This window comes from Thermothielavioides terrestris, chromosome 5 (genome assembly GCF_000226115.1).
Source record: "Thermothielavioides terrestris NRRL 8126 chromosome 5, complete sequence".
NCBI lineage: Eukaryota > Fungi > Ascomycota > Sordariomycetes > Sordariales > Chaetomiaceae > Thermothielavioides > Thermothielavioides terrestris.
The window spans coordinates 375,716-391,472 of record NC_016461.1 but is presented as its reverse complement, the minus strand read 5'-3'; the positions used below and the strand labels follow the sequence as shown (position 1 = coordinate 391,472).

At 56.9% G+C, this 15,757-nt stretch overlaps 8 protein-coding genes across 8 annotated transcripts; 3 read left to right on the top strand and 5 right to left on the bottom strand.

Annotated features, from left to right (window-relative positions):
- Positions 1 to 839: 839 nt before the first annotated feature.
- On the bottom strand, positions 840 to 2,088 carry THITE_115327 (uncharacterized protein; the record flags this gene model as incomplete). The annotated part of the gene is made up of 5 exons (XM_003656192.1): positions 840 to 993; positions 1,141 to 1,673; positions 1,703 to 1,800; positions 1,862 to 1,900; positions 1,962 to 2,088. 5 exons carry the CDS (start codon positions 2,086 to 2,088, stop codon positions 840 to 842), a joined length of 951 nt encoding a protein of 316 aa, XP_003656240.1.
- A 1,237-nt stretch (positions 2,089 to 3,325) lies between these two features.
- Positions 3,326 to 4,538, bottom strand: THITE_45518 (uncharacterized protein; the record flags this gene model as incomplete). The annotated part of the gene is made up of 4 exons (XM_003656191.1): positions 3,326 to 3,363; positions 3,435 to 4,071; positions 4,142 to 4,333; positions 4,383 to 4,538. The coding sequence occupies 4 exons, from the start codon at positions 4,536 to 4,538 to the stop codon at positions 3,326 to 3,328; spliced, it is 1,023 nt and encodes a 340-aa protein (XP_003656239.1).
- A 776-nt stretch (positions 4,539 to 5,314) lies between these two features.
- THITE_2022599 (uncharacterized protein) lies at positions 5,315 to 5,585 on the top strand (the record flags this gene model as incomplete). The annotated part of the gene is made up of 2 exons (XM_003656190.1): positions 5,315 to 5,464; positions 5,520 to 5,585. Coding segments are annotated over 2 exons (216 nt in total), but the record flags the coding sequence as incomplete, so codon positions are not given.
- A 674-nt stretch (positions 5,586 to 6,259) lies between these two features.
- Positions 6,260 to 7,505, bottom strand: THITE_2120667 (uncharacterized protein). Its single transcript, XM_003656189.1, has one exon. The coding sequence runs from the start codon at positions 7,379 to 7,381 to the stop codon at positions 6,455 to 6,457; it is 927 nt and encodes a 308-aa protein (XP_003656237.1). The 5' UTR covers positions 7,382 to 7,505; the 3' UTR covers positions 6,260 to 6,454.
- A 111-nt stretch (positions 7,506 to 7,616) lies between these two features.
- Positions 7,617 to 8,986, top strand: THITE_2120664 (uncharacterized protein). Its single transcript, XM_003656188.1, has 4 exons — positions 7,617 to 8,101; positions 8,184 to 8,390; positions 8,450 to 8,604; positions 8,677 to 8,986. Exons 1-4 carry the CDS (start codon positions 7,875 to 7,877, stop codon positions 8,877 to 8,879), a joined length of 792 nt encoding a protein of 263 aa, XP_003656236.1. The 5' UTR covers positions 7,617 to 7,874; the 3' UTR covers positions 8,880 to 8,986.
- Positions 8,987 to 9,115: 129 nt separating this feature from the next.
- THITE_2120662 (uncharacterized protein) lies at positions 9,116 to 10,151 on the bottom strand. The gene is made up of 3 exons (XM_003656187.1): positions 9,672 to 10,151; positions 9,478 to 9,609; positions 9,116 to 9,418 (listed from the first exon to the last, which is right to left on the bottom strand). Exons 1-3 carry the CDS (start codon positions 10,140 to 10,142, stop codon positions 9,347 to 9,349), a joined length of 675 nt encoding a protein of 224 aa, XP_003656235.1. The 5' UTR covers positions 10,143 to 10,151; the 3' UTR covers positions 9,116 to 9,346.
- A 2,135-nt stretch (positions 10,152 to 12,286) lies between these two features.
- Positions 12,287 to 13,261, top strand: THITE_2120659 (uncharacterized protein). Its single transcript, XM_003656186.1, has 2 exons — positions 12,287 to 13,098; positions 13,169 to 13,261. The coding sequence occupies exon 1, from the start codon at positions 12,421 to 12,423 to the stop codon at positions 13,078 to 13,080; it is 660 nt and encodes a 219-aa protein (XP_003656234.1). The 5' UTR covers positions 12,287 to 12,420; the 3' UTR covers positions 13,081 to 13,098; positions 13,169 to 13,261.
- A 354-nt stretch (positions 13,262 to 13,615) lies between these two features.
- THITE_2055725 (uncharacterized protein) lies at positions 13,616 to 15,037 on the bottom strand (the record flags this gene model as incomplete). The annotated part of the gene is made up of 1 exon (XM_003656185.1): positions 13,616 to 15,037. One exon carries the CDS (start codon positions 15,035 to 15,037, stop codon positions 13,616 to 13,618), a length of 1,422 nt encoding a protein of 473 aa, XP_003656233.1.
- Between the last annotated feature and the right edge of the window lie 720 nt (positions 15,038 to 15,757).

Here is a 15,757-nt window from a genome sequence, read left to right as displayed (position 1 = left end):
CACCGACGAAAGTGCAGTTCGTCAGATCACAAGCCCCAAAGATCAGCGGCTGCAAGAGGCCGACCCCGTTGAACATTAATCTTGAGGTGGTCATCTTCACAGGCCGTTGCTTCCAGGTCCTGGACCGTGGCATGATGTGGATTGGATCAAACAACCCGTGGCGTCCAAAGAAATAACACTACCAGGTAGTAATATTTTGCCTCTTGGTGGCTCACCGGTTGCTCGATTTTCGTGCCCACATTTGGGACATCCCGACGGGCCATTCAAGGCCCGTTTAACGGGGCCATCGCAGAAAATCGAGGCCACCCTTGGTTGATTCGAGCGGAGGTGACGGTGAAAATCCGCCGGACTGGACTGAGGTTGATGAGCAGTGGATCAATAAGATTTGACAACACAGAAGGCAATGCAGCTGCAGCTTGAATATCTAAGCAGCATTTCGTCCCTGGGAGCCCTACTGTTAGAAGCGTTCGAAAAGAGCACTTGACTTGTGGTTTCTGTCTTGATGCTTGAATGGAAGTCATTGAGCATTCTTCTCGACGCTCTTGCTTTCGCCCAGTGGCCCAAGTTGCAGGTCTCGATATTCCAAGATGCTGAACAGTGCACCAGTCACACGAAAATAACACGACAAGTGACGATGCGATAGATGCGATGACAATTGCCATGCCCTTGAATTCCCTGGGATCCGTCTGTACCTAGTAACACCCTCCAGCTTGCAAGAGCGAAAAGTAAAAAAGCAAAAGAGAAAAAGAGGAAGGAAAATCCCAGAAACCCATGCGCCACCAAGTGCATCCAGTCAACGCCGCCACCACAAGAAGTCCCATCCCCCAATTCCTCCTCCTTCAAATATTAATGTTGGTCCGCCAGTGGAAACCAAAGGTGGGATCCGAATGCCGCCACGAGTTTAGCAGCATGCCAGCGTTAGGCCACGTCGACATCGCGAGCATGATGCCATGCTGCTGCAGGAACTGGATGATCGGCTCGTTCGGTTGCCAGCTAGCAGTATCAGACGGATCACACAGATCGTTAGCGTGTTTTCCAAACAAAAGTGTGAATGGGAGTGAATATCAATGATGGGACGGACCGCAGGGAGACGCGACGGAAAGTCAAAAGCAAAAGAAACCAAATAAAGACGGAACGTACCTCATACTCGCCGCACGCAACGCCGCCCTCTTCGCCAGCGTCGCCCTCGCCAGCCCGCCACGCCGGTCCAGCGACCGCACCACGTCGCTGACCAGGAGCTCGAGCGCGCGACGGTAGGTCGCGCGGCTCAGGCGATCCTGCTGGGCGGCGGCGCGGTCGCGGGCCAGCGAGTCCGCCCGGTTGTAGACCTTTTGCCAGTAGCGCGGGTCTACGCCGGGCGGGTAGGGGAGCGAGTGTTGGGCCGCGCTCCTGGGCGCCTGGCCGAGCTGCTGCTCGTCGGACAGGGGAGGAGCGGCGACGGGGGCGGGAGGAGCGGCGATGGGGGCGGGAGGAGCGACGACGGGTCCGGCGGGAATGGCTGGTGGGACAGGCGCCGCGATGGGTGCGGCGACGAGAGCGGCGGGGATGGGGTGAGCGGCGACGGGGGGCGCAGCGACGGGGTGAGCGGTGACGGAGGGAGCAGCGACGGGGGCTGCGGCGTGAACGAGGGCCGGTGCGGGAGAGACGAAAGCACCGGTATTGGGGTCGATGGGCTGAATGGCACAGTGCGAGTCAGCTTCACTTCCAGGTTCTCGAAGACCCAATGGGCTGGATGTACAATAAGAAGGGCCGGGTCCACATAAGCGGGATAGTTGGCTGGGATGACGATGGTGGCTGGAACTGTTGCGAGTCCGGTCAGCGAGAAGTCCAAGGCCACACTTCCGCGGCCTTGAGGGCTTACTATTTTGACCCGCGGCTGCGGCTGTACCGGCAGAGGAGACTGCGACGATGTGGCGTCAGCGTCGTCGCTTTGAACATTTTCTTCTACTTGGCACACTCACAGCTGGAGCCCGAGGCGGCGGGCAAAAGCGACGCAGAGGCGGCCGAAGCGGGGGCGGCGGCGGAGGAAGCGATAGTAGCGGAGGCGGCGGCGGTGGTAGCCGGGACGGACGACGAAGAGAACGACATGGTGACGCTTTGTCACAGGCGAGAAGCGCAAAGAAGGCGAGTTGCTGTCGGTATAAAGAAAAGAAGAAGACTCGTCGTCGAGGTCGAGGCTGGTTTGTTGGAAGTGGGAAAAGAATAGTCGGCCACCGCTGCGAGAAATTTATTTCAGCGAAATAGGGCATGGCTAGGGCACAATATTCTCTTGACCCGCTTCATCGTCTATTGTGGTTGGCCGCCTGTGAAGGCGAGTGTTCGGGGCGACGATGTCATCAGATGGGCTGCCGCAGATTCAGATCAAGGGGCACCAGCCGCGCGGCTGGGCCAGTTCGCCGGGGTTCGACCAGTCTCGGCGGAACGCACCGGAGCTCAAAGGAAGCTTGGAGTCACATCCTGCCGGACCACGGGTGCGAGCCCGAGAACCGCTCGCACATTCTTTGCCTTATCATGAAGTCGTGAGAAATGGCCCTGAAGAATAGTGTGTTGATCATCATCAATGTTCTGTTGTGGCCTCCCAGAGGAGCATCCATGTCCCTTATCCTTCTGGAACACATCGTCTTAGTGAAATGAAGACGAGCTTCAAGTTCTGTCACAAATCACCTTCAAACGATGCCGAGCTTACTGAACTGGGAGAGGAGTTATGGACCAACAGTCGCTTTGCTTCCTTTCCTTGGGACGCCTATCCTTGGGCTCGTCTGAGGCTTAACGGACCCTGTGAAATCAAATTACTCCTATCTTCTCTCCGTGTTTCAGGCTCAGTTGCCTTCAGCAAGTATGCTTTGTGGCTGTCTTTGTCAACTGCTGTCTCAGCAGTGTTTGAGTGTTTGTTTGGACGATGCTATCAGCGGGACTGAATGGACTGAAGCGCCCCACTCTGAAATTGTCACATTGACTTATTCTGTCACCTTCAGCTTCGTCAAAGCTTGCACGGACGAAACTGATGATGCATCACAATGCACCGTCGGTGAATGTCTCCCAAGTCATTAAGCAAGCGTACAGATATCGGCCGGACAAGCCACTGAACCCGTCCTAGCTGACCCTGTGATCACAAGATTGAACATGGCCTGTAACTTGGACACACAATACACAGTAGCAATTGAGACGATTGAATTCAACAAGATGTGAAGATCATGACCCGCAGCATACCAAGCAGGCTCTGATGACCACAAACCAGCAATTTCTCTTGAGAACGCTCCTTGACACTTCAAAGTACTGGATAGGCCTGAGAAAAGCTGGCACCGCAAGCCCTTGAGCGCCGTGCTCAGAAAACAGGGTTGCCTCCCGGCAGTTCTTTGAGCCCTGCAATCGACAATCAGTCAGCGAAGACTTTCGACTTCCGGCGGCGGAACGAAACCCAAGGCCGAACGTACATCCATCAAAATTCTCTTTGACCATATCCTTGACCGTCGAAGCGCACTTGTTCTGGTCGGCAATGCTCTGCGTCTTGAGCATGGGCGCCGAGACGTACGTGTGGGCGTCCATGGCGCGCTGCAGGGCGTCGCCCTTCCAGCCGAAGACGTAGTCGGCGTGGTTCGAGAAGCCGGTGCTGTCGCCGTTGGACCAAACGAACGGCTGGCTGCCGTCCTCGGGCCAGTCGTCCTTGTTGTTGAACGCGGACGTGTCCCAGACCGTCTCGAGCAGGATCTGCGGGATCTTGACCGGGTGCGACGCCGGGCACTTGCCGCCGGACTCGAACGTGCCCGTCTCCGGGTAGGCCACGTGGTCGCGGTGGTTGGGCGAGTCGAGGTTGACGCCGTCCCAGCACGTCGGGAACTGGTGGTTCGCCATGATGCCCAGCTTGCACGGCGTCTGGGGGAACCCGACCGTCTCGGGCGCCCGGCTGGCCTGGTTCTCCATGCACGTGTACGTCAGCTGCCGGAACTTGCGCGCCTCGTCGCGTGTCTTGAACGACGCGTCGCCGATCAGCATGCGGAAGCCGGGCTTGAAGGCCGTGACGGTGGACCGCTGCGCCGTGTCGAACAGCGCATCGCTCATGTAGTAGACCACCTGGGCCTGTCAGTGCGCAAGGTTCAGGCAAAATCATGGCTAACTAGTCGGCAGCTGCTCGGGTACTCACCATCCCACCCTTGGTACCTTCCATGCCTTGCTGGGCAATCTGCGGCACCCTCTTGAATGTGCCGTTCCTGGCGCGGAAGAACAGCACCGCCGTCCAGTAGTTGGACAAGTCCTCTGTGAACTGGCAACTGGTGCACGTGGACAAGTTGACGAGATCGTGCTCGGGATAGGGCATGGAAACGTTGAAAGAGTTCTGAGGCCGTCAGCGCTTGCGCTTCTTCATTATGTTCTGCTCAACGTACCCCTCCAATGATTTGGTGAAGATGCGGCGACGGATTCTGTCCAGGTGTGACGAGGGGATCTAGGCGTTGGATCGTCAGTTGGGCGCAGCCGAATCGAAGCAGGGCCCAGGCAGGGGAGCCCAAGCCCAGAGTGACCGCCACAGCGTCCCACTTCATCTTTGCAAGTGACGGTCTGGGGGTTTGTGTCCGGTCAAGGTGGACGATCGACGGTGGATCCTATGGAAGTAGGTAAATGGAACAAACTGAGGCTCGACTTATGGTGTAGAATCCCAGGTCCGGATAGGCAGCAAGCCAACGAAATGCCGGTCGCCGGACTCCCGGGGATTCAGGAGCAGATCTAACGACGGCTGGCTGTGAAAGAAGGACCACGAATATAGTCGCCGTTCCGAGAACCGAGCCGTTGCCGGTTCAATATCAGTTCACCTCTTGGCCAGCCAGGCAATCAATGGCTTGCAAATCCCCAGCTGGATGCAAAAGCGGGGAGGGGGGCAGGGGGGGTGTCCACTGACACATTGAACACGGTGAGAATGAGGGCAACTCTGACCTTGTGGCATACCCGGTGACCAGCAGCCCAGGCAGGAGAGCGACACATTCTTCTGCCGACATGAGCTGGTGATGGCCGAGGGCGGCGGTAGACTCTATTCCATGCTCTTAATCTACGGCAAACAGCCGATTGACTCGACTGCCCCCGCCTAATGTAGATCCGGCTTGGGGGTGTGGCACCTCATCACCACGTGGAACCGGTATAAAGACGGCCATATTGGCCCACCAGCCGTTGATATACCCAGCGTCTCGGTACTTTGTCCATGCTTCGCTTCGGCCAACTACGGATAGATCACCCCATCGACAGCTGGGTTGACAAACCACCTTGTGCCATGAAGTCAGCGATTTCCGCCGCGCTCATCGCCCTCCTTCTGGGCGCAAGTCTGGGCCAAAACTTCCCCGAATGCACGCAGGACCTGATGCAGACGGATGACTGTGCCGCGGTGATCGATCCGGTCGCCTGCTACAACGAGTTCCGCTGGAGCACGCGCACGCTCCAATGTATCGATGGCACTGATGATGCCGACAGGAAGAGGAAGGTATGTGAAGCAAGGAAGGTTGCGCCGGCACCGGCAAGAGGCTGACTTCGGCTAGGCATGCAAGTGCTGCAGCTGCGTGGGCCAGGTTATGTGTAACTGGGTGAAGCAGAGCCGGTACTGTTCTAGCTAAGGGGAAGACAAAAGACGGTCGTGAACGGTCCCAATCCATGTTGTGATTGATGTCTGTCTGGTCTTGATCGTCGGCGAAATCGGAGAGGCAGCTGCCAAGCTTCAATGCTGCTGTCATTTTTGCGTAGCTATTTCTACGAGCATCTGCATGGACATGCGGTTTCTTTTTCGTGTAACTATTCCCGTGCGAATCTCCATAAACAGACACCGCAAACAGCAAGCCTCATGTGTGGCAGAGCAGCCGTAGTGGCACTTGCAGACGCATTTGGGCTGACCCACGTTGAAATCATGACAACGGTATGGTCCTGTCAGCATCGGCAACCTCCAGCATGCAAGGATGGCCTGAGCAACGTACATGGGAAGAGGCAGAGTTGAGAGAGTTGCACCCACCAGCTGCTTACAGCAGATGTTCGTGCATCCCTCTGAGTATAGATACTCGAGTTAGAATAAATTCATGTCCCATAGTTGGCGGCAGTCTGAAGACTGGACTGAGGTTCTGTCGGGATGGCAGCGGGCGGTCGCTGCCAGAAAAGCTAGTGCAGTTCGGCATGAGGATTCAGCCGACCAGCTATTTTCCGAGGCCAATTGCTCCTATCATACAGTATACTTCTGTCTGTTTTCTCCTTAGATTCCAAACATGAAAGAGAGGTACGGCATGGGCGGCGACGGGGACGAAGAGACGAAAGGCAGTGTAACTGAAGCTAGGTGATTGTTGCCTTGTCGAGCCGTCAAAAACTGGAAGAATTTACTGCTTGCAATATTGTTTTCTAGACTCAAAGCTAGAAAGAGCGTTTAGCAGACATGCGAGGTAATCTGTTACAGGCAGCCTTCAAGTTTCCATCACCAGTGGCCCATTACACGTTAAGAACGCTGGCACTCCAGGACTTTCTGATGCACCCAATCCTCAACAGAAGTCGTCTTCCGTCCTATCAACCACTCCAGCACGTTTGTGTTACCTTTGATCCCATAGAAATTGTAATAGAGTACCAATCGATGAACCGCATCACGGGTGGATTGCGGAAGCCCTTCAGCAGTTCCGACCACGGCCTTCAGCAACTCTTCAGTCGCATCGAAGTACTCTTTCCGCACGATCTGAATGGGTTTGCCGATTTCCTTGCTCAGTGCATCGACCACTTGAACATAGGAGGTCGGGCCAGTGGAACAGGCCGTATACTGGGCCAGGTAGTGCTTCTCTCTCTCTTCGAAAATCTTCGCGATGGCTTCCGCCAGATCTTGCAGGACAGTGAAGGAGAAGGTGGTGTTGGGATCGAAGCGCGCGGTGAAGACGGGGGATTGCTGTTGCAGCAATTGCTGGACTGGGAATGGGTCCAGAATGTGGCTTGGTTGGATGATGGTGTAATTGAGCCCAGACTCAATCAGATACTCCTCCACGTAACGCTTGGCGTCATGGTTCATCAGCTTGCGGAGCTGTGGGTGCAGAACGGAGGAGTAAACAAAGTGCTTGAAGACTCCGTGTTTAGCTTCCTCACGCGCCGCGTCGATCATGGTGTATCCGAGTTCGGTTTCGTGGGCGTGAAGAGACGGGCCAATGTGAAGGACGGCTGTGACTCCGGACAAGATACGGCGAGCATCGTCGGGGCGGCTCATGTCGGCGCGGACGACGGTGGCCTCAGGGTACTGTGCCTTGAGGCGTTCCTCTGAGGCCGCACTATGCGCGGCGAGTCGCAGCTTTTTCCATTTGCCGTAGAGAAGAGGGATCAGCCGCGAGCATTGCTTGCCGCTCGCACAAGTGAGAAGGATGATGTCGTTCTCGAAATCAACGGCCATCTTGACAACCAGCTGCAAGTCGCAAACGAGCTATGAGGGGGCTGCGCAAACTAGGGAGGAGTCGAGTAGAGAGGCGAGACTCGGGACGGCCGACTGCGTCAACCTCGAAATATCCCTTATACGGAATACTCCGTCATGAAAGAGACAGTTGACGTCACAGCCGGACTTAAGCAAGGTATATCCGGCATCGGGACGCTGGATCTCCCGACACCGATGCGCCGAGATAGTTCCGAAGGCGGGGAGATCGAGCATCATATTTGCCGACTGCCCGACATGGGACCACGATCGACTATGCCTAGCATCGGCGTCGGACTTAAGGTAATGTGCGAAGTGATATCATGACGACAGGGGGGATCAACAGACCGGAAGAAGGATAAGTAGGATATCTTTTCAGCTTTGTTTATCCTGAGACTGTTTTTCGTCGGCTCTGCGAGCTGCCGAGGGAGTGGGACATCTTCTGCGGACCGATTCGTTTAAGACAGCCACGAACAAAATGGCGACCGGGGGCTTTCCCTACAAGCATGTACTCCTCATCGGAGCGACGTCAGGCATCGGACGAGCTCTGGCCGAGCGATTGCTCGAAGAAAACATCCAAGTGACCGCTGTTGGCCGACGCCAAGAGCGCCTGGATGAGCTGGTCCGGAAACATGGGGCCGACAAAGCCCACGCGGTGGCCTTTGACATCAACCAACTTGACGCCATCCCGAAGTTTGCGGAGGAGTGAGTTTTTCTCCCCTCACACGCGTCTCCCGTCCTCATTTAAAGACGCACAGATCTAGCGAGGAAGCTAACACCAAGTTAGCGTGACGAAGCAGTATCCCGACATTGACAGCGTATTCATCAATGCCGGAGTGCAGCGGCCAGCAGATTTCTCATCCCCCGCGAGCGTGGATCTGAAGGAGTTCCATGAGCAAATGCATACCAACTATGCGGCCGCGGTCTCCCTCGCCCACGCGTTCCTACCCTTTCTGTTGGAAAAGGGAGAGACAACTCCCACAAGTCTGATCTTGTAAGGTGGAATCGAGCAGGTTGTTTTGGGAAACGATGGGCTGACCTGGCATCAACTAGCACTTCGTCTAACCTTGCGATCGTGCCTGCCGTCCCCATCCCCGCCTACTCGGCTTCCAAGGCGGCCCTGCATGTCTTTGCGATGTGTCTGCGGTGCCAGTTGGCCAAGAAGAAGAATGTGAAGGTGATTGAGGTCTTCCCTCCGGCTGTCCAGAGTACGTCTATCCTGCACTGAGTTACCGTCTTAAAGCTGAGAGACGACCGGCGATATGCTAATGCGATTTTAGCGGAACTCCACGATTACCTTGGGCCCGAAAGGGGCCGCAATTTGGGAATGCCTCTGGACGAATTCACAGCCCAAGCGTGGCAGGGTTTGGCGAATGGCGATGATGAGGTCCATGTCGGATTCATTGGGTCGAAGGAACGGTTTTTCGCCCTCGCTCGTGGACGTCGCGAGGCTTGTGAGGAGTTCGCCGTTGGACCGCTCTGAGATCATTTATCAAATATCGTGGAGCAAATACTCGTCCAAACTCCAGAGATGCCGCAGCCAGCTAGCCGCGTTGACTTGAACCTGAATATGCTAGTTGGAACATGTAAGATGGACAGTCTTGCGCTCCCGTCCGTCGCGTTGAAAACAGAGTAATGCCACCTTCGCGTTTGCGCAGAAGTCTGAAGCCGAACGTTCAGAAGACTCCATCAGACCTATGCAGCCCGCATGCTACAGCATGATCGGAATGTTTCATTTCGGTCAGAGCTGCTGCTTTGCGTTTGCGTGGATTCGGAACTCTGACCGGGCGCTCTCGGGGTGGTGTGCGCTCCTGGGAATCTTGATGTCTCCGCCATTCTACAGGAGGGGCAGGCCGGCAGGGTCAGTGATGTGTAAGCGGTTGAGACTCAACTTGGGACTGAAAACCTTCACCAGACAATCGATGGGTGGCATGGTGAGGTATCTGTGGCCTATGGGTCGTTTTTCTCCACCTTTTCAGAAATCACACCCATGGCCGTGAATCCATATCCATAATCAGGGCGCTATAACACGCGGCTCTGTCAGTTTGTGAAACGTGTGAACAAAACCGACTCTCACGTACTTGAGTAGCATAGAGGCCGGTAATCATGGACCCCGGAGCGGGGGTAATGAGCTTTTGGACACTGGGTGTTGGGGTCTTGTCCGTCTCATCCGCATCCGGGAAGCGGCATGATCTCCCACGGTTTGTACGGAGCTGATAGAAGATGGGGAAATTAGCAACGAGGAACTGAGGACACAAGGAGCACAGAAAGATACCTCACACCAAAGCAAGATCCCCTCCTTAACAGCCCAAGGGACGCTGTCTCCAGGATCCGGATAGCGATGCCCGATCTCGATGGATTCGATCCGTTCTCCACCCGGCCCATCGATTGTAAAGTTGAGGTGCGAGCAAACTTTCCCATGTTTGTAGCGTCCAAGTACGCGATGCTCGGATGGCACTTCGGTGTCGAAGAAAAAGTCCACGCGGCAGATGCCACCGGCATACCATAACGCCTGAATTCGAGTCAAATGGGCAAGATATCTGCCTGCCGGGCCGCCAAAGCAGCACCAAAACAGAGGCTTGAATCCAGATGTGAAAAAGCTGCGCGGCAGGAAGGATTCCTCGTGCAAGCAGAGCGCTGGTCCGGGGATTTCCGGATACCACACCGCTGAGTCCTTCAAGTTCCGCGTGTCCACCGTTGTTTCGGTCGATGGTGGTGCTGACGTCCAGACAGCGAGACTGACCATTTTGCAGGCCTAAGTTTCGTTAGTGCCGGTGTCAGCATAAGGAAGAGCTCTGTGGATGCGACTAAGAGTAATCGGCAGTACTTGCATCAAAGGCCGCCTGGAGTGCCTCGACGCGGCTAGCGACAACCAGACGATCGGTCCTGGGCACATTGTCAGGACACCCAAGCCATGGTGATTCGAAGTCTGTTGGCCCGCTCATGCATTGGAGGGCCTGAATGCCGCGGGATCCAACGGCTAGGCGGAATCCCCAGAGCTGAGAGAGCTCGACTGAACGCTCCATGGAGGAGCGATACCCCATCCGAACGGTGTCTCCAGAGGCGGTGGTAAGAGACAGTCCCGCAATGTATATGCCGTCTCCCATTGCAACTGTTGAGACACCTAGTCGGGCAAGGTCCTTGGGAACAGCCGTGTACTGCTTTTGAGATACCTCGCAGCCTTTTTCAAAATGCAGGATGTCTGTCTCATTAGGCGATGGTTCCCACAAGTCCGCCGTGGCCTCGATACAGTGGATTGCATCCGGTGTCCGAGCTGTTTCCAGATCGGTCCAGGACAGATCCAGGATGTCCACGACGCCTTGTATCAAGCGCCAAACCCGCTGCCTGTTGCGGAGGCCGGGTCCAATGCGGGCATCACTCGTTTGTCGATAGAGCGACCGCCAGTCTCGTGGGAGGGCGTCACGCCGCGCTTCAAATAGCCACGACCGTTCGCCGGATTGTTTGAACTGGGCAGCCCAGAACTGCTGGTCGTGGAAGATGGGCCAGAAGGCTCTTGAAGCCAAGCGGGCACGGAGCATATCTGCTACAGGGAGATACATGGCAATGGCTGCACATATCTCAGCAGGAAGCGCCGCGAAGCAATCCCGCATCGCTTCCGAGGTCGGGTGAGAGTTTTGTAGTTTTACGGGAGCGGGCGGTTCTTCGGGCGCGCGGCCCAAAATGTCGTCAACTTCGGCGACCCGGTACGGGTTCCGAGAGAACACGGGGTGCGGATCGGTGTAGTTGCGGAGGTCCTGGAATCGGTCTTCCCAGGGGAAGTAGTTCTCATCGTCGACGATCACGAGGCCAGCGTAATCGTGGCCCCAGCTATGACAAGCTGACTCGTATGGAAGGGGAAGCGAACGGTTGACGGCATACATTCTTGGGAGCGGCACCGGCGCGGGACGCAAGGCTTCCTCCAGCAGGGCCCAGCACGCTTCGTGGAAGACGAAGCCAAGCCTATCGTTGACGATGGGATGTCCCACCAGCGCAAATTGATCTTCAGGGGGGCTGTCGTAGCCAGGATCGCTCCAGCGCATGCTCCTGTTGGGAGGTGCGATCAAGTTGTCGAACATTGCCGACCTCTCGTAGCGGCCAACTCCGGTGAGTACCAAGCCCTCGCGGCCAACATAGACTTCGCCCGATGTCAGCCCCCGGATTAGAGGAGACCGTCAATGAACAGAGCACGAGGGGGGGACATTACGTCCGCGAAACTCAGCTGCCCAGCACTCGGTTGCCGGTGTCGACCAATCCCACCGCACGTCCCATCCGCAAAGGTTGCAGTTGAATAGGCACGAGCTCATGTTCTAAGTTAGCAAGGTTATGCCACTGATTTGGGTCGTTGGTGGGAAATCAGTCGATGGGCCAGCAAAAAGCCCCGCAGAAAGAAGCGGAGACCAAAAGCCAAGAAGGTGTGACGAGGTGTGATTTCCCTGCCGCGGTGGGGATGGCGCTGACAGGGGAACCACTGTGAAAACGATTGTGGTCTATTAACAGCCAGGTAGAGAATCAAAACACGATGAGAAATAGACTCCCATGTTCCCACCCACAAATTGTTTCCCTAGTTCAACAAGTACAACAAGTAGGTAAGTACCGTATCCTGGAGCGCCATAGGGGGCGGCTATTATGGTCTCCACTACCATGTTCTCTGACCAAGAGGACTGGCGCCATCACCATTTCGGCCGGCTTCCATGGCGCGCTCTGGTATGATTGACCATCACCCCCGCGGTGCTGGTCGGGGCTCCCACATTGCCGAGGTTGAGGAACCGCCATAGCGGGTTAGACCCTCCGAGCTCGTCGGGCTCGGCCTTTGAGGAGCCCGACCAGTAACTCCATCCTTCTTCGCACGGAGCTCTGGAGCCGCCCATCGAACTGGCGAGGTGAATTCATATTTGGACTTGGACTGACTGCCATGAGTTCAAATAAGAACCTTTTGTCCAGTTGCGCCGGAGTGCCCAAGTGAACACTGTCTTCGGCATCCAAGATCTTTGAACAGATCCTGCACTGCAATCCCACTCACCAACATGATTGACTTCATCCGCCATCATTGGTACGACCTTGGCGTCATACCATTCTTTCTCTCCCTTTGGTACCTCCGTCTCAATCGGGCCAAATTGACGACAACAGAGAAATTCCTTCTCGCCAACTTCATGGCCGTCCTGGCTCACCAATTCGAGGAATATCGCTTCCCTGGAGGGTTCCCCGCGGCGATGAACATGGGTGTCCACTCCAGCGCGCGCCCGGAGCGGTTCCCTCTGAGTTCCCACTCTGCGGCCCTCACCAACATAGTCGCCACGTACGGATACTATCTGGCTCCGGTGTTCTTCCCTGACCAGGTTTGGGCCGCACTGGGACCCGTCCTCCTCGGCTTCGGACAGTTCTTCATCCACGGCATCAACATCAACACGAAGCTCGGCTCCTTTTACAATCCAGGCCTTGCGACAGTGATTTTCATGCATATCCCTCTCGGCTACTACTACATTCGCCACGTGGCCCGGAGTGGCCAGTTGACGCGGCGTCAGTGGGCGCTGGGCCTTGCCTATGCCGCTGCGTTCTGGTACTTGGTGCTCATCAAGTCTACCTTCGGCTGGCTCGTGGACTACGACTCGCCGTACCCTTTCTACCCGGCCGAGATGGAGCGTGGAGGGGTGGCTGCTTGGATCAAGCGTGTCCGCAATCTCTGATTGAGAAGATCAAGTACGGTACGTTTGCCCCCCACACAACCTGAGTTCTGATGCAGGCACATTGACTTTGTGAACTCATGAAAATTAGTCAGGCGTTTTACAGAGAGAATCTTCGCAAGCTCGAAAAGGAGTTCAGGTCAGGTTTGCTTCATGAAGCTCCCGCCTGCCTGCGAGGCGGAGCGCAATGACCTCGCCGACGCCGCCGGTCACGATAGCGGTGTAACGGAGGTGGCCTAAGCAGGAGGAATCAAGGTACTTTTTTGACTATCACTATACCAGCAGTAACCTAGATTACAGCTGGATCGCCATCGCCTCATGGTGAGAATGGAGGCCTATGTGCAATACATACGTACGGAAATAGAGACTCGGGACTACCAGGATGGCAGCCATGTGCAGTCCCTGATTCCACAGACAGTCAGATAGGTACACTGATACCATGACCGGTCCCCTCCCTGTCCCTTCCGCAGCGCAAACGCCTCCCTCCGTTCCCAGGCACATTCCCGCCTTCTTTCCAGATCACCCAGCTCTCCACCGCTCAACCAGCCTGGTAAACCGCCAGCGCGGCCACATGCGGATTGATCAAGCTGACGTTGTACGGCGTGACAAACAAATCCACGTCGGTCAGCGCCATGAACATGGTGCCGTTGACGGCCGGGTCGCCCTTCCAGGTGGACACGTCCGGCTGGATCGTGTAGGCGGTGCGGTCCTGCGCGCTGACGTTCAGCAGCGGCGTGTACGTGACGTTGAGCTGCGACAGCCAGGCGGCGAACCGCGGCTGCGCCACGTTGGTCGACGTCACGTAGCTGTTGTTGGGGCCGACCAGCCGGCCGGGCGCGTCCCACTTGAGGAAGACCTGCCGGCCCGGGTAGGACAGCGGCAGCGACCGGTTGTTGGACACCGCGGCCGGGCAGTCCATGCCGGGCGTCGACGCGTTGGCGCACAGCTGGTCCGCCGGGATGCCCGCGGTCGACAGCGAGTTGGCGTACCCGCCCGTGGTCTCGTTCCAGGCGGCGGAGCCATTGATGCGCGCCGGGTTGGGCTGGTTGAGGATGTAGAGCGCCGGGAAGTTCTGCCAGACCAGCCGGGTCTGGTTGTACGGGCAGGAGCTGATGTACGGCGCGAGCAAGGTCCACGCCCAGCTCTGTGGGATCCCCGGGGTGTGCCACTCCGGCATGGGAAACTGCCCGCCGAATTGGCGGAAGATGAGCTGCTGGCGCGCCTCGACCGTGATGCTCTGCAGCAGCATCGTGGCCGCCGGGCCCGAGTTGAGGTGGCCCAGGAAGCCGTACACGCCGGCCTCGGCCCAGCGGGTGAGTTTCTGGTTGAAGTCGATGTACTCCGCCACGTTGGAGACGGGGTAGTTGTACGTGCACTGCTTGGGCGCGTTGGGGCCGAGCATGTTGGCAATCACCGAGGCGTGGCCGATCTCTTGGTCGGCCATGTGCTGCAGCAGGAAGCGGTCCTCGGCGTTGATGCCGTAGGCGTCAAACTCCTCGTCCGAGAAGGTGGCGAGCCCCCAGTGGAAGAGGTCCAGCTCGATCCATTCGTGGTAGAGCGCCAGGGCCAGAGACTGGTAGTCGAAGTCGCTGGCCACTTTGTACATGGGCACCGAGCCATTGGTGCCGATGCCGCCGCTGGGAGTGAAAGGCAGCGGCTGGTCGCCGTGGAGCTTGCCGTCGGCCGGATAGTTGACAATCTGAGGGGCGGGCGGCGCAGGGGGGATTGACGAGGCTATGACGCTGGTGGAGAGTGCACCGGTAGTGGTGGCTGGCGGCCCGGTATAGGGGCCATGGGAGGTCACATTGTGGTGAGAGATAGCATAAGGCGACGGCGTGGGGGTGGGCTCTGAGTAGACGGTTGTCGTCCATTGCGACGCAGTCCATTGCGGCACAAAGGGTGCCGCGCGGGCGCTGCTCGCCAGAGCGAGCATGGCCGCAAAAGTCTCAATTGGGGCCATATGTGCAAGCTGGTAGACCAAGCGTCGAGTTGGCGGGTGGTTCGCGAAAGATCCTAGGCGGCGGGCACCGTTAGACTCCCATGGAGGGCAGGCCATTGTGCCGTCCAGTTTCCCTTCTTATCCTGCGTCGAGGCCAGCATTCTGTCTTGTTCTTCTTGGCCGCGTAGACATGATGTCACGGAATAACGGGAAGCCATCATGATGGAGTAGACGAGTCTGTCGACACCCGTTGCTTCTTGATCAGGGATCAGGGTTCAGTCGTCATTGAAAACAACCCTGGGCGCGCCCTGAGCGTTCGGCCGCCTCACCCCCGTCCCCAGCTCTCCCCTTGTCGTATCATCCCCAAAACTAGACACATTGGCTTAATGGGCTTCCTCACAAATTTTGTCTACAATCTAACCCCAAACTCCATGACCTCATGTGCACCGCGAGCGGTGCCGAGACACCAATTGCGTCCTGCCGCGGCGACCAAGCAAGCAGCGGGCCCCGCCGGTGGTGATACCCTCCGGGAGTTGCGGAACCGAGCCTCGCCCCTCCTGTGGATGCTTCTCCAGCAGCATGATGTAAGAATTAGGTTGGGTTCGGAAGGGTAGCATCGGGTCAGAGACGAGTCTCTTCATTACCCGGTTGTGTTTTCGGGCGAGGTATTCAAACGACCTCAAAACTGCCTCCCCCACCTGTAAACGCATTTCAGCCTCCGCGCCAGAATGAGCAGAGGTA

Bases quoted from the DNA above. Each gene is read 5' to 3' on its own strand.
- THITE_2120664 (XM_003656188.1), top strand. From the start codon at position 7,875: ATGGCGACCGGGGGCTTTCCCTACAAGCATGTACTCCTCATCGGAGCG. The intron at 8,102-8,183 runs GTGAGTTTTTCT...ACACCAAGTTAG, and splicing joins ATCCCGAAGTTTGCGGAGGA to CGTGACGAAGCAGTATCCCG. The intron at 8,605-8,676 runs GTACGTCTATCC...ATGCGATTTTAG, and splicing joins CTTCCCTCCGGCTGTCCAGA to CGGAACTCCACGATTACCTT.
- THITE_2120659 (XM_003656186.1), top strand. From the start codon at position 12,421: ATGATTGACTTCATCCGCCATCATTGGTACGACCTTGGCGTCATACCA.
- THITE_2120662 (XM_003656187.1), bottom strand. From the start codon at position 10,142: ATGGTCAGTCTCGCTGTCTGGACGTCAGCACCACCATCGACCGAAACA. The intron at 9,610-9,671 runs GTATCTTTCTGT...ATCTTCTATCAG, and splicing joins GGATCTTGCTTTGGTGTGAG to CTCCGTACAAACCGTGGGAG. The intron at 9,419-9,477 runs GTACGTGAGAGT...CGCGTGTTATAG, and splicing joins CCGGCCTCTATGCTACTCAA to CGCCCTGATTATGGATATGG.
- THITE_2120667 (XM_003656189.1), bottom strand. From the start codon at position 7,381: ATGGCCGTTGATTTCGAGAACGACATCATCCTTCTCACTTGTGCGAGC.